This window comes from Nerophis ophidion, linkage group LG26, assembly GCF_033978795.1.
Source record: "Nerophis ophidion isolate RoL-2023_Sa linkage group LG26, RoL_Noph_v1.0, whole genome shotgun sequence".
Taxonomy (NCBI): domain Eukaryota; kingdom Metazoa; phylum Chordata; class Actinopteri; order Syngnathiformes; family Syngnathidae; genus Nerophis; species Nerophis ophidion.
In genome coordinates this window covers 27,184,000-27,200,184 of record NC_084636.1, presented here as the reverse complement: position 1 = coordinate 27,200,184, position 16,185 = coordinate 27,184,000, and the positions used below count along the sequence as shown (strand labels likewise).

Sequence of the window (16,185 nt, the reverse complement as noted above, 5' to 3'; positions counted from 1 at the left end):
ATGTCTCTGACAATCTTGCACTTTCTGTTTTGAAATGACATGAATGTTTGTGCCACTGCTTAATAACTGTTTAATAAATACAGTTTTGCTAAATTGACTTGGTGGTTTCCCTCTGTATGAAAGTTTAAAATGGGCATATATTAATGCAGTATGAAGAAGAATGTTTTAATGTAGACACAGAATCATCATACTGCTGTGATTATATGCATCAAGTGTAAAATATCGAAATATATATCGTGTATTGTGACATGGCCTAAAAATATTGAGATATTAATAAAAGGCTATATTGCCCAGCCCTAACTTGAGCCTTTTGACTTGACAAGACTTGCTACTTTCCCCAAAACCCAAAGTTTAAAAAGTTATTCAGGCGCGCTCCGTATCTCTCCTTGTGTACGTGTGTGTGTCAGCATGTGTGCTGCCTGTCAGTACAACAGCCAATCAAATTACATCCACATTGTGTTCATTCAATCAAATTGCAGGACAACCAACGAAGAAGAGCTGTCAAACAACGCACCAGTGAGAAAAACTTATGCCAAATATAGTTTTGTTCGGGTACAAAAACTACGACTTGGTCAACAAAAATCGAATTGCAGTATGCAAAACACGCGGACAAAGATTACAGACGGAACAACTTCCAGCTTTGTCCGACATTTGAAGTAGCACAAAGAACGGTAAGTTTTGAACGTAAGCTAACGTTTATTGGCTGAGTAACGTTACTTTTATTTGCTGTGTAGTTAAATCAGTGAGGCAGTAAACTCACTGCTAACGTTAGAACCATAGACATCTTATAAGTAGACGCAGCATCGAGGGCTACTGCCGACTGGCGCAGACAAGTCGCGGGGCCGCCATCTTGGAGTGGTGATCCGCTCCACTCAGTGCAATTCATTTGGCAGGAGCAATGAACTGTCAGCGCATTTCATTCATATTAACTCACTGAATACCACTTACATTCACGCGCTTTTTTGTCATACGTGTAGCTATGATAAAGGACACATGTTTTGGCGTGTTCATAATTTGCTTAACAGTAATAGAATATTCTTATATGCTATAAGTGACCAGACGTCCAAGATCCAAACTGGGAATATAATCCCAGAGAAGGGGGGAAAAAAACGGTCAGCTATTTTTAAATTGAAGAAACAATATGATTAGGTTATATATACATGCGTACATCCTACATAAACAATGTATGAATATATTAGATATCTATTTCAATTAGATATGTATCTCTGTTGCTGCAACAGCAGAGGGTTTATTCCGTCTTGACACTTTGTGTTGATATTTTGTATTACATTATTCCCTTAAATGATCACGTTTACAGTGATTGTTTTCTATGTATGTCGCTTTGGATAAAAGTGTCTGCCAAATACTTAAAGGCCTACTGAAACCCACTTTTACCGACCACGCAGTCTGATAAATTATATATCATCGATGAAATCTAAACATTGCTACACATGTCAATACGGCCGGTTTAGTTTACTAAATTGCAATTTTAAAATTCGCGCGGAAGTATCATGCTAAAACGTCCCGATATGATGACGCGTGCGCGGGACTTCATGCATTGTAGAGGACATTTTGTTCCAGCACCGTTCACAGCTATAAGTCGTCTCTTTTCATCCCATAATTCCACAGTATTATGGACATCTGTGTTGCTGAATTTTTTGCAATTTGTTCAATGAATAATAGAGACGTCAAAGAAGAAAGCTGTAAGTGGGAAGCGGTGTATTGCGGCCGCCTTTAGCAACACAAACACAGCCGATGTTTCATTGTTTACATTCCCGAAAGATGACGGTGAAGCTTTACTATGGAACAGAGATGTCAAGCGAACACAGTTGGATTGGACCACACACACAAAGTACAGTGTATTACGCAGCGATCATTTCGAAAGATCGTGTTTTGAAGAGGGTCCCTTGCGAAGGGCAGAAATGGGCATCGCCACCGCCCGTCGACTGGTGCTGAAGAAAGGTGCGGGGCCGACCTTCAGGTTGTACAGGTACGACAATATAATCTCACTAAAACACTAGTAACACAATAAGCAGATAAGGGATTTTCCAGAATTAACCTGGTAAAATTTGTAGTAATAGTTGTTTGTAGTAATAACATCTGAATCACTTCCACTGTATAGTCTTTTTTTTTTGTAGTCCTTCACTCTCACTTTCCTCATCCACGAATCTTTCATCCTCGCTCAAATTAATGGGGAAATTGTCGATTTCTCGGTCTGAATCGCTCTCGCTGCAGGTGGCCATGATTGTAAACAATGTTCAAATGAGCTCCATAACCTGTGACGTCACGTGCATATCGTCTGCTACTTCCAGTTCAGGCAAGGCTTTTTTATTAGCACCAAAAGTTGCGAACTTTATTGTCGATGTTCTCTACTAAATCCTTTCACATAGAATGGACCTGCTATCCCCGTTTGAATAAGAAAATCTCATTTTAGTAGGCCTTTAAACATAAACATATATAAACACCTGAAAGTCTTTATATCGGCTAAAATCATCAATCTGTTTCACTGGATTCCGAATAAAACCAAATTCTGTCTTACCCAACAATGTTAGTATTTGAATATTGTTACTTGAAGACTTATTCCTGGTTACAATTATACTGTTATGAAAGTATGGTCTTATTCTTTGCCTAAAATGAGAATGCATCATAATCAGTGGCGGCTGGTAAAGTTTGTTTTAGGTGTGGCTGAAAGTTTGTAAACCAAAACCCTGTAGGGGGGGTCATCCTCCCTCAAGAAGATATTTTTGTGATTTTCACATACAAATATCGAAGATCTTTGCTCCTTCTCAACTCTGTGGTAATATAATTTTCACAAAATACAACCAATAGTACGTAAATGTTAAATCCTACTTGTGAAAAGTAATCCCATGATTCCTATTTTCAACAATCCGCTCATTTCAGCAGGAAAATCTTTTTTTTTCATTTACCTGAGCGAACTCTTCTGAAGGAATCAATAAAGTACTATCTATCTTGTTTACTACCTGCCAACTGTCAGTTTAGGCTGCTCACTGCTCCTCATCACCACTTGAAGATGGCGGCCGAATTTCTCGCTTCATACTTATAAGATGTCTATGGTTATAACATCATTGCAAACACGGCAATCTGTTGCGTCCACTGCAGTTGGCTACCTTATTCATACTTTTTGTCAAGTGATTTTTTTTTCAGCAGGGTTGCATGAGGTACCTACACATAATGTTACGTTAGTGAATGTATCACACACTGTAACCTAACGGTAGACGGCGGTCAGCAGCACCGCGTATTTTAGCCGCATACAAAAAGACAAACATAGTCAAATAAAGGTCAGTTAAAATGTATACTATATTAAGAATATGTGTACATTTTGCATAGGGCCCTGACATCTAAAAAGTACAACAATGTTCATTGTTATGTTCATGTATTTGTTATGTTTTTCATGTGTACGCACACATCAACACACATACAGTATGAGATGAGATCAATGAGATAAGGTAAGAACAGGATAGAAACAGCTGTGGAACTAGTTACCATGCAATATATCTGTGAAATGCGATGTTAACACGTTTGTACAAATAAGTACAGTTGCACTTCTTTTTTGAAATGTGTTTATACTGTAAAGAAATTAGTTAAATGTTTAAAATGACTGGTTAATAGTGCTAATATGTAGTGCAATGTCAGCACAATTTTTCCCCCCTGCAATTTCAAATGCACTTGTTTTAATAAACACTGCGTTTTAAAAGCATACACAATCCGTTTAAATATATTAGTATGTGCTTAAAAGGACTTGGAAGTACTCGAAACTCAAAGTGCAAGACTTGGGTTTTGACTTGAGACTTTCCCGTCTTGACTTTGGACTTGCATGTCTTGACTCGGGACTTGAGGGCAAAAACCTGAGACTTACTTATGACTTGCAAAACAATGACTTGGTCCCACCTCTGGTGTGAAGTAATGAATTGGCAAATTTAGATAAGAGACAATGCTGGATCAAAAATTAAATCCAGCCATGATGCTGGAATTTATACGGATAAAAGTGTTTTTCTATTATTAAGCCCGACTGGTAACAATGTTTTATTCTGACCTCAAACATGTGGCTAACATGTTTGTTGGTTGTATAAGTCTGTAAAAAGTTAACTATTGTTTTCATACCCTGGGAGTGCTGCATATGCAATGATTTTTTTGTTTTTAAAGAGCGCCGTAAGTGGCTGATCCGTTAGCGGTCCTGTTCTTGTCTCCCTGTAATGTATGTCTGCTCTTAGTGGGACTGTGCCCAAAATGTAATTTCAGTTCTTATATGTCTTGTAGATGTTAAAGAATGGACAATAAACAGCATCTTGAATCTTGAATTGATCTTGAATTTTCTGTGTGCAAAATCCGTTTTAAATGAAGGATTGGAGCATCTGCTTCTGCAAAAAACTTCAAAGGGTCAATCTGCGCCTAGACTTTTGGATCACATTCCTTTTTTTTTCGCGATATATGCATCATCCATATCATTTATGCCTTATATAGCATACTGATGCACTGAACCATGCAACTGAGCATTCTTATTCCTTTATGACCTCACTCAGTTTACTTTATAAAACCAGGGCTGGCAACCTGAAAATGAAAATGTTGAAAGAGCCATATTGGACCAAAATACCAAAAAAAAACCTGTCTGGAGCCGCAAAAAATTAAAAGCTTTACCTGTATATGTCTTATAATAAAGGCGACACAATGTAGGTGTCTATATTAGCTATAATAGCCTACTATCAAAGGCTGACGCAAATCTTCGTTGACAGAAATGTTGTATTTCAATTTTTATTCTACACATTTTTGCAACATTGGAAACCATTAGGAAAATGGAGGCTTCTTTCGGGATGAGATAACTTCTGTAAATTACTAGCTTTAGAATGGCCAAAGGTATAGATGTGTGTTCCCAAGTTTAAGGAAACGGCAGGCTGTCTTCTTCTAATAGATTTATTACAATCTCTGCGAGATGGGTAACGTTTGCTGTGGTCTGGAACAACATGGCACACAAATAACTATCAGAAATGCAGCCAATATTACACACAGATAATGTGCCATGAGACATGCGGATATAAATGATACACAGAGGACATAAGAAAAGGAAATTAAATGAGCTCAAATATAGCTACAAACGAGACATAATGATGAAATATGTACATGCAGCTTGCCTAAATAGCATGCTAGCATCGATTAGCTTGCAGTCCTGGATTGAGTAAATATGCCCGATAAGGACTCCAGCAAACCAATAAAATCAACAAAGCTCACATTTGTGCATTCACTCACAGCGTAAAAAGTTTGATGGACAAAATGAGACAAAGAAGGAGTGGCATATAACGCGTCTTTCTCTGGCAGCATCGGAGAAAGTTGTACATGTAAACAAACTATGATGAGTTCGAGGACCGCTGAAATTTGTAGGACACAACGGTGCTTGCCAAGTAAAGTTAAAGTACCAATTATTGTCACACACACACTCATACTTGCAAACCTTGAGACGTCTGAATTCGGGAGATGGTGGTGGGGGGGTCGACGTGTGTGTGTGTTTGGGGTGGGGGGGCACATATTGTAGCGTCCTGGAAGAGTTAGTGCTGCAATGGGTTCTGGGTATTTGTTCTGTTGTGTTACGGTGCAGATGTTCTCCCAAAATGTGTTTGTCATTCTTGTTTGGTGTGGGTCCACAGTGTGGCGCATTTGTGTTAGACTTGTTTATACGGCTACCCTCAGTGTGACCTGTATGGCTGTCGACCAAGTATGCTGGGCATTCACTCCTGTGCGAATGCAAGCCACGTTAATTATGTTACACGCTGTTTGAATGGACTAAAGAGATTTTCGGGAGGGGCACTGAAATTCAGGAGTCTCCCAGGAAAATCGGCAGGGTTGGCAAGTATGCACACACTAGGTGTGGCGAAATTATTCTTTGCATTTGACCCATCACCTTTGATCACTCAAAGGGCAGGTGAGGGGAGCAGTGAGCAGCAGCAGGGGCCGTGCCCTGGAATCATTTTTGGCGATTTAACCCCCAATTCTAACCCTTGATGCTGAGTGCCAAGCAGGGAGGTAATGGGTCCCATTTTTATAGTCTTTGGTATGACTCGGCCGGGGTTTGAACTCACAACCTACCGATCTCAGGGCGGACACACTAACCACTAGGTCTCTCATCAGTGAAGCATGTATAGTATAAAAAATTGGGTTTCTAACTATTAGGAAGGTTTGTGTCATGTTTGTCCTACAGAAAATATATTAAAAACAAAAAATATATTTTTTTTCTTCATCTTTTTCCATTTTCACACATTGCTGAAAGAGATCCAAGGAGCCGTGGATTGCTGACCCCTGTTTTAAACTAACGTCAGATACGATTTTTATCCTCATTAAGCACTTGCCAAGACAACTTCAACAAAGAATATTAGCTCCTCAAGCCAAGAGGCCTCCAATTTAGCATGTTTATGTTACAGAGTCACGCTGATTAGGGCTGGGAACCTCTATGACAGGGGTGTCAGACTCAAATACAGAGTGGGCCAAAATTTAAAACTGAACAAAGCCGCCGGACAAGGTTGAACAAATTAACCTTTTAATAGGAACCCAAACAAGTTTTGCATTGAATATTAAACAAGCAAGGCTTATGTAGCTTTATAGTCACATATAAAATCGAGTTTCAAATTATAATAATGAGTAAAAAAATATCAATGGAATATCAAATAAAATGTAAATAAAAATTGGGGGAGCGGGGTTTGGTGGTAGCGGGGGTGTATATTGTAGCGTCCCGGAAGAGTTAGTGGTGCAAGGGGTTTTGGGTATTTCTTCTGTTGAGTTTATGTTGTGCTACGGTGTGGATGTTCTCCCGAAATGTGTTTGTCATTGTTGTTTGGTGTGGCTTCACAGTGTGGCGCATATTTGTAAAAGTGTTAAAGTTGTTTATACGGCCACCCTCAGTGTGACCCTTATGGCTGTTGATCAAGTATGCCTTGCATTCACTTGTGTGTGTTAAAGCAGCATATATTATGTGACTGGACCGGCACGTTGTTTGTATGGCGGAAAAGCGGACATGACGACAGGCTGTAGAGGACGCTAAAGGCAATGCATTCAAGGCACGCCCCCAATATTGTTGTCCGGGTGGAAATCGGGAGAAATTCGGAAGAATGGTTGCCCCGGGAGATTTTCGGGAGGGGCACTGAACTTTGGGAGTCTCCCGGGAAAATCGTGAGGGTTGGCAAGTACGAGTATTAGCGGTGAATGCAGTGTTACAGAGTCATTGCCGCTGTATAATACCGGCGGGCCAGCTCTAATCTTAATTTGATATTGCCTCAAGGGCCAAATGAAATTACACGGCGGGCCAAATTTGGCCCACGGGCCAGAGTTTGACACCCATGCTCTACGATAAACATTGGTCAATTACTGGAATTATTCTCGCCCAGTGTCAATCAACAAATCATGTATCTTTCGGCTAGATATGTGACGTCCTGAACAAATCAGGCAATTTGAACGACTCTCAAGTGAACGATAAGAGCCGGTGAGCAGTTGCGGACCGTTCCTTTGGGAGCCCGTTTTATAAATCGAGTCCATTATGCCTCCGTGTGCCGACCAACCATGTCTGTGAACGAACGCTTCATTCATTCATTTTGTCTCCCGTTAGAAGCAATTTTGTGATAGCTCCAATTGAAGAGATCGAGGACACCGGTTTCCTTTTTTTTTCTAAACTACTATTCTCTTAAAGGGGAACATTATCACAATTTAAAAAGGGTTAAAAACAATAAAAATCAGTTCCCAGTGGCTTGTTTTATTTTTCGAAGTTTTTTTCTAAATTTTACACCTACCCGGAATATCCCTAAAAAAAGTTTTAAAGTTCTTGATTTTCGCTATTTGCGATGCGACTGTCCTTTTCCCTGCGACGTCATACAGGGCCGCCAATACAAACAACATGGCGGTTACCACAGCAAGATATAGCGACATTAGCTCGGATTCAGACTCGGATTTCAGTGGCTTAAGCGATTCAACAGATTACGCATGTATTGAAACAGATGGTCGGAATATGGAGGCTGATAGCGAAAACGAAATTGAAGAAGAAATTGAAGCTATTGAGCGAATAGCTATTGACGCTATTCGGCCATAGCATGGGTGTACCTAATTAAGTGGCCCATAGCATGGCTGCCTTATTAGCATCGCCGGTAAAATGTGCGGACCAAACAATCAGGACTTTCGCATCTTGTGACACTGGAGCAACTTAAATCCGTCGATTGGTAAGTGTTTGTTTCGCATTAAATGTGGGTATCTAGTTTCGAATGTACATACAGCTAGCGTAAATATCATGTTAGCATCGATTAGCATAGCATGTTAGCATCGATTAGCTGGCAGTCATGCCGTGACCAAATATGTCTGATTAGCACATAAGTCAACAACATCAACAAAACTCACCTTTGTGATTTCGTTGACTTAATCGTTGCAAATGCATCTGCAGGTTATCCATACATCTCTGTCCCATGTCTGTCTTAGCATCGCCGGTAAAATGTGCAGACACTCCGGCACATTCAATGGGGGTCTGGCGGCAGATTTCTTGCCAGTGGTGCAACTTGAATCCCTCCCTGTTAGTGTTGTTACACCCTCCGACAACACACCGACGAGGCATGATGTCTCCAAAGTTCCAAAAAATAGTCAAAAAAACGGAAAATAACAGAGCTGAGACCCGGTGTTTGTAATGTGTTGAAAATGAAAATGGCGGGTGTATTACCTCGGTAACAGAAAGGCGTTTAATTTGCCAAAATTCACCCAGTTAGAATTCGGAAATCGGTTAAAAAAAAAACATGGTCTTTTTCCTGCAACATAGGTTTGGTGATAATGCTTCACCACCGCTATCATCAATTACTAATCTGTCAAGTCAGACACGAGTCGAGCGGTAAGTATTTTGGGTGTTTGCCAGTTTTGGAGTTCCATCATCACTTTATCTTCTTACCGCGACCTTCCTGCATAAAAGGAGGCTGTTTTTCCCGTAAGCGTCTCTGACAGGGAAAGTGACAGAGATGTGAGAAAGACCTCTCGTGGCGCTGTTAAAAGAATGAAGGAATGTGGGGAAACAGCGACGATGTGGGGAGGAGATGCCGAGGGCTGTTAAAATGCCCAAATATGTCGGGTGGGATGCATTGTGGTGGCACACAGCACTGTTTACTACTGTGATTCAAGGTTGCTGAAGCCCTAATAATGAATGGTATCAGGGAAACTAATCTTTTCCTCTGCGTGACTGCAGCCTGGCCCACATTCTGGGAGGCGGGAAAGTATTAGGTCATAAACAACAGTTTAAAAGTGCTTTTATTGCATGCAAATGTCGCAATATGGCTTCCGTTTTGGTATTATGTGTCGTCATCACAAGAAAGGCCTCCACCTGGCTGCTTTGTCTGTATTCTTTATGCCCTATTGCATCACTCAAATAGACCTAGGACACATTTATTAAACCCCATAGTTGTGCAACATTTCATTATATTTTTACACTTTTATGTCCAATAATGTGCAATACATCTCAAGCTGCCATTCTGGTGATTCCACTATGTACAAAACCCAAAACCAGTGAAGTTTGACATGTTGTGTAAATGGTAAATAAAAACAGAATACTAAGACTTGCAAATCCTTTTCAACCTATATTCAATTAAATAGACTGCAAAGACAACATACTTAGCGTTCGAACTGGAAAACCTTGTTATTTTTTGGCAAATATTAGCTTGTTTAGAATTTGATGCCTGCAACGTGTTTAAAAAAAAAGCTGGCACAAGTGGCACAAAAGACGGAGAAAGTTGAGGAATGCTCTATCAAACACTTATTTGGAAGCACAAAAGACGGAGAAAGTTGAGGAATGCTCTATCAAACACTTATTTGGAACATTCCACAGGTGAGCAGGCTAATTGGGAACAGGTGGGTGCCATGACTGGTTATAAAAGTAGCTTCCATGAAATGCTCAGTCATTCACAAACAAGGATGGGGCGAGAGTCACCATTTTGTGAACAAATGCGTGAGCAAATTGTCGAACAGTTTAAGAACAACGTTTCTCAACGAGCTATTGCAAGGAATTTTGGGATTTCACCATCTACGGTCCGTAATATTCTCAAACGGTTCAGAGAATCTGGAGAAATCACTGCACGTAAGCGGCAATGTCCGTGACCTTCAATCCCTCAGGCGGTACTGCATCAAAAATTGACATCGGTGTGTAAAGGATATCACCACATGTGCTCAGGCACACTTCAGAAAACCACTGTCAGTAACTACAGTTCGTCGCTACATCTGTAAGTGCAAGTTAAAACTCTACTATGCAAAGCGAAAGCCATTTATCAACAACACCCAGAAACGTGCTCATCTAAGATGGACTGATGCAAAGTGGAAAAGGGTTCTGTGGTCTGACAAATCAACATTTCATATTGTTTTTGGAAACTGTGGATGTCGTGTCCTCCCGGAAAAAAGATGAAAAGAACCATCCGGATTGTTATAGGTGCAAAGTTGAAATGCCAGCATCTGTGATGGTATGGGGGTGTATTAGTGCCCAAGGCATGGGTAATTTACACATTTGTGAAGGCACCATTAATGCTGAAAGGTACATATGTTGCCACACATGCAAACTTCACTAGTTTTGGGGTTTGTAAATTGTTCAGCTTTATTTAAACCAGTGTGGGTGGCACCGGGAGAAAGCAGAACTGCAGTGACTAGGATGACAGAAGCCGGAATCAAACCAGGAACCCTGAGGTTTCTGCCTGGCTGCTCTACCATCCGAGCCACGCCACACCCCACAAAACAGGGCAATTTGACATTGGCTGATTTCCTTTGACTGCCAGTTTTTCACTTCCAGGAGAGTCGGCGGGTTCTCTTTTTCCCAAAGTATCAGGGATTTTAAGCAGAGTGGATAATGGTGATGACAACCATAGACCGCAGCTAACAACCACATTCTATTAAGAAGGCAATGCTACTACTGGATAAGCACAGAAAAAAGTTTTGCAGCATTAAGGAGCAACGATGATAGCCCCTTCACATTTCTGACTGCCCCTCATATTTATATATTATTTATTATTATTATTATTGTCTATTGTGAGCGAACTGTGGTGCTGAATTTCTCCCAGGGATCAATAAAGTACTTTCTATTCTATTCTATTCTATGCCCGCCTAAAACCGGCCCTGATTGCTGTAAATAATACACAAAAACTGAAGGCATTCAAAGATTTTTTTTTGTTAAGATGTCGTTTTGCACTCTCAGGACAAATAACTACCAGAAAATATGGCTTTAATTCATATGTCGTGTTAAAAAGTCCAACTTAGTCTGTTCTATTACCATATGGGATTAGATCATCACTACATTGCCTTCATCAACTTTATGACTTTATTCTTCTTTATTTCATGGCAGCCTGCTTATTTATATATTTCATTTATTTCATTAACATTTTCTCTTTCATTTTAAATTAAAATTAAATTAAATGGGCTGTACTTGGATGGGTGCTGGTTAGCGCCTTGCATGGCAGCTCCCTCCATCAGTGTGTGAATGTGTGTGTGAATGGGTAAATGTGGAAGTAGTGTCAAAGCGCTTTGAGTACCTTGAAGGTAGAAAAGCGCTATACAAGTACAACCCATTTAATTTAATTTTAATTTAAAATGAAAGAGAAAATGTTAATGAAATAAATAATATTACTTTAATTGTCAGAAGAAAACGTATCAATATTTTAAGAATTATTTTGTTCCCTCGAACATCTGATTAATCGCGTGGTTTTACTGCCGTGACCAGATATGGTTCTTCACGCCTTATAGCGAGCAGTTGAGCGTTTATCCATGTTGTTTTGCCTCTCAATGAACCCAAAAATGAACATATTGACAAAAACTGACAATTGTTGTCATTATGGAGGCATATTTGCCCAGGTGTGCCTAATATTGTGGCCGTCCCATGGAACCGCCATGTAAGCTGCACACACTGTTTTCCACGCATGACTTGCCTGAATTCCTGCAGTCAGAACGACTTAACGTCTTCTTTCACCTGCAGGTTATGTTTTTGTATCCTCTATTCATTCACATATATGTATATTTAAAAAAAATAAAAATTAAAAAAAAATTATATATATATATATATATATATATACACACATCCATCCATCCATCCATTTCCTACCGCTTATTCCCTTTGGGGTCGCGGGGGGCGCTGGCGCCTATCTCAGCTACAATCGGGCGGAGGGCGGGGTACACCCTGGACAGGTCGCCACCTCATCGCAGGGCCAACACAGATAGACAGACAACATTCACACTCACATTCACACACTAGGGCCAATTTAGTGTTGCCAATCAACCTATCCCCAGGTGCATGTCTTTGGAAGTGGGAGGAAGCCGGAGTACCCGGAGAGAACCCACGCATTCACGGGGAGAACATGCAAACTCCACACAGAAAGATCCCGAGCCCGGGATTGAACCCAGCACTACTCAGGACCTTTGTATTGTGAGGCAGACGCACTAACCCCTCTTCCACCGTGAAGCCCTGTATACATACATATATACAGTATATATACATACATATATACAGTATATATACATACATATATACAGTATATATACATACACATATACAGTATATATACATACATATATACATATAGTATATATACAGAGTTTCCCAGTCATTCATTTATTCGTGGCGCCCCGCCACGAAAGAATTACGGCCGCTACAAATAAAATAAATAAAAATAAATATTTTATTATAATTTTTTTCCCCCCCGGCTTTTGACTCGCTCGACCGCTCATAAAAGCAATGGGACTCTGTCTGGGAATGGAGCTTGTAGTTACATATTATATAAATATGTAAATATTATATAAATATGTACATAAAGTGTTGTAATTATATTCCAACTCCGCGTTCTTCTTGGTCATCGCCGCCGCTGCCCCCCCCCACCTCGCCGCCCGACCACACCACCACAAATAGATGCCTGACCTGTGGGAAACACTGATATATATATATATAGGCGTTTGGGTGGCATCCTGACCAGATGCCCGAACCACCTCATCTGGCTCCTCTGCCACCCGAACGCCTCCCGAGGGATGTGTTTAGGGCACGTCCAGCTGGTAGGAGGCCACGGGGAAGACCCAGGACACGTTGGGAAGACTATGTCTCCCGGCTGGCCTGGGAACGCCTCGGGATCCCCCGGGAAGAGCTAGACGAAGTGGCTGGAGATAGGGAAGTCAGGGCTTCCCTGCTTAGGCTGCTGCCCCCGCGACCCGACCTCAGATAAGCGGAAGATGATGGATGGATGGATGGATGGATGGATGGATATATATATATATATATATATATATATATATATATATATATATATATATATGCATACATACATAAATATACGTGCCTACATATATTCATGCATACATATATATACATGTATATACACATACATACATACATATATATATGTATGTATATACATATATATACATACATACATATGTATATACAAATGCATATATATATATATATATATATATACATATATACACAAACATACATATATACACGTACATAGATACATACACATACATATATATATCTATATACACACACATATATATATACATATATGTATATATATACACAAACATACATATACATATATGCATACATACACATACATAAACACACACATACATATATATACATACATACTTATATGTATACATTTATATATATCTGTATGTGTATACATATTATATATGTATATGTATGTATATATATATATATATATATGAATAAATAATAAGAAAAGCACCCTCCTGCTGCTTTAAAGCCCTCCTTTATGCACATTCGAGACATGAGTGTCCACGCACTTTATCTTGAAAGTGCGTGAATTCACTCGTTCAAACTAACATGTTGCCATGAATTGATTAACGTGGACCCCGACTTGAACAAGTTGAAAAACATATTGGGGTGTTACCATTTAGTGGTCAATTGTACGGAATATGTACTGTACTGTGCAATCTACTAATACAAGTTTCAATCAATCAATCAATCAATCAATGAGTGGTTTCCCTCACCAGATGGCGATGCGCTCCTTGGGGTAGTCCAGCCTCTCGATGCAGCCCAGGTGGTGAGGCAGGCTGTGCGCCGCGTTGCGAGCCACGATGGCGATGAGCACCTTGGGCTTGAGCAACGCGGACTCGGCGGCGGCGGGCTCCGGCTGCACCAGCGTCACCAGCTCGGACTCCACGCCCGGCCTCGCAGCGGCCAGCAGCGCGCACGTCACGACCCACAGCGCCCGCATCTCGTCCTGGACCCGAATTCCACGATCCGGTCTTGAGTTGTGGGGTAGAAGGGCGAGTGTGAGATTTACTGTGGGAGTGGAGGGAGGGGCAGGACGGACACGCAGGAAGGTCGGGGGGAGGGGCCAGGAGCAGGCTTTAGACCACGCCCACACCTTCATTTCACCTGCAGAAACATTTGGACTTTTATACATCCTTTACTGACGTCATTGTTTCACTGACGTCACTTTGGTGCATCTCTTTGTTACACGGACAGGAGAGGATATATCTTTTATTGTCATTTTATTATGTGACTGCAAAAAGTTGAAGAAAAAGTCACGAAAGTGCCAGAAAGAAACATTCAAACAGGATCCATCCAGCCATCCAATTAACTACCGCTTGTCCCTTGTCCTTTTCGTGGTTGCATCAACATGCTGCCTCAGTTATTTATTTATGTATTATTATTATTATTGTCATTCCAACTATCCATCCATTTTCTACCGCTTGTCTCTTTTAGGGTGGCAGGGGGTGCTGGAGCCTATCTCAGCAGCATTCTGGCGGAAGGCAGCGTACACCCTGGACAAGTCGCCAGCTCATCACAGATTATTATTATTATTATTATTATTATTATTATTACTCTCATTATTAGACAAAAAACACAAATATTTTATACTTTTTCATGTCCCCAGCACACAATAAATAAAGGAATTGTATAATTTATTATTACATTGTTAATAGCATAATTTATTGTGTATATATGTATATATAAATAAATATGTATACACGGTGTATGTGTGTGTGTGTGTGTGTGTATATATATATATATATACACGTACATATATACATATTTCTTTTATATTACATATACAATGACCCATATACTGTATATACACACATACTGTACATCAATTATATAAATGTACATATTTGAAATATTATGGAGTTTCATATGAAATAATGTTTATACATTTTAGTCATTGTTCACAAAAACAAGAGGGGTAAGATAATCAATTATTGAAATTATTCATTTATTCAGGTCCATACAAAACAAAAAGAGGAACAGTTAATGTCGGTATATATTTTTTTTCAGGTCCATAGTGATGTATACAGTGAATTAAATTAAATACATATGTTATTATCATTATCATTTGTATTATTATAATTATTATTATACAGTGCTTACTCTTGTGTTTATCATTATGTATTTATTTTTCACTTATTAATTTCAGGTTTATAGCTAGTTAAAATAAATACATACATATACATATACATACAATATCCTTTTTTCCCCCTTTGTCATGAAAAATGGACGTTTTTGTCATGATAAAGGGAGGTTTTTGTGGTTGGTGCACTAATTGTAAGTGTATATTGTGTTTTTATGTTGATTTAATAAAAAAATAAATAAAAATAAAAATGTTTTTTTTTTTTTAATAAAAATGAATAAAAAATTATTCTGCGGCCCGGTACCTGAATGACACTTTTCCATCGGGCAATCTGATGGACGAATCTGGGTTTGGAGGTTGCTAGGAGAACGGTACATATAATAATAGAAAAGCACTATATAAAATCAAATCCACTATTATTATTATTATCATTATTATTATTATTATTTTGGTCTACATTGTGCCGAGTGTGAAATTTGGTGGAGGAGGAATTATGGTGTGGGGTTGTTTTTCAGGAGTTGGGGTTGGCCCCTTAGTTCCAGTGAAAATAACTTGGAATTATCCAGGATACCAAAACATTTTGGACAATTCCATGCTCCCAAACTTGTGGGAACAGTTTGGAGCGGGCCTTCCCCTTTCAACATGATTGTGCAAAACAAGGTCCATAAAGACATGGATGACAGAGTCTGGTGTGGATTAACTTGACTGGCCTGCACAGAGTCCTGACTTAAACCGGGAAGAACACCTTTGGGATTAATTAAAAAGGAGACTGAGAGCCAGGCTTTCTTCACCAACATCAGTGTGTGACCTCACCAAT

At 39.7% G+C, this 16,185-nt stretch overlaps 1 protein-coding gene across 1 annotated transcript in view; it reads right to left on the bottom strand.

Annotated features, from left to right (window-relative positions):
- The window catches only part of colgalt2b (collagen beta(1-O)galactosyltransferase 2b), a 93,551-nt gene extending 79,231 nt beyond the window's left edge, over positions 1 to 14,320 (bottom strand). The window contains exon 1 of the mRNA XM_061888011.1: positions 14,002 to 14,320. Within this exon, the coding sequence (XP_061743995.1) occupies positions 14,002 to 14,228 (227 nt within the window). The 5' untranslated portion in view covers positions 14,229 to 14,320. The remainder of the gene's footprint in view (positions 1 to 14,001) is intronic.
- Between the last annotated feature and the right edge of the window lie 1,865 nt (positions 14,321 to 16,185).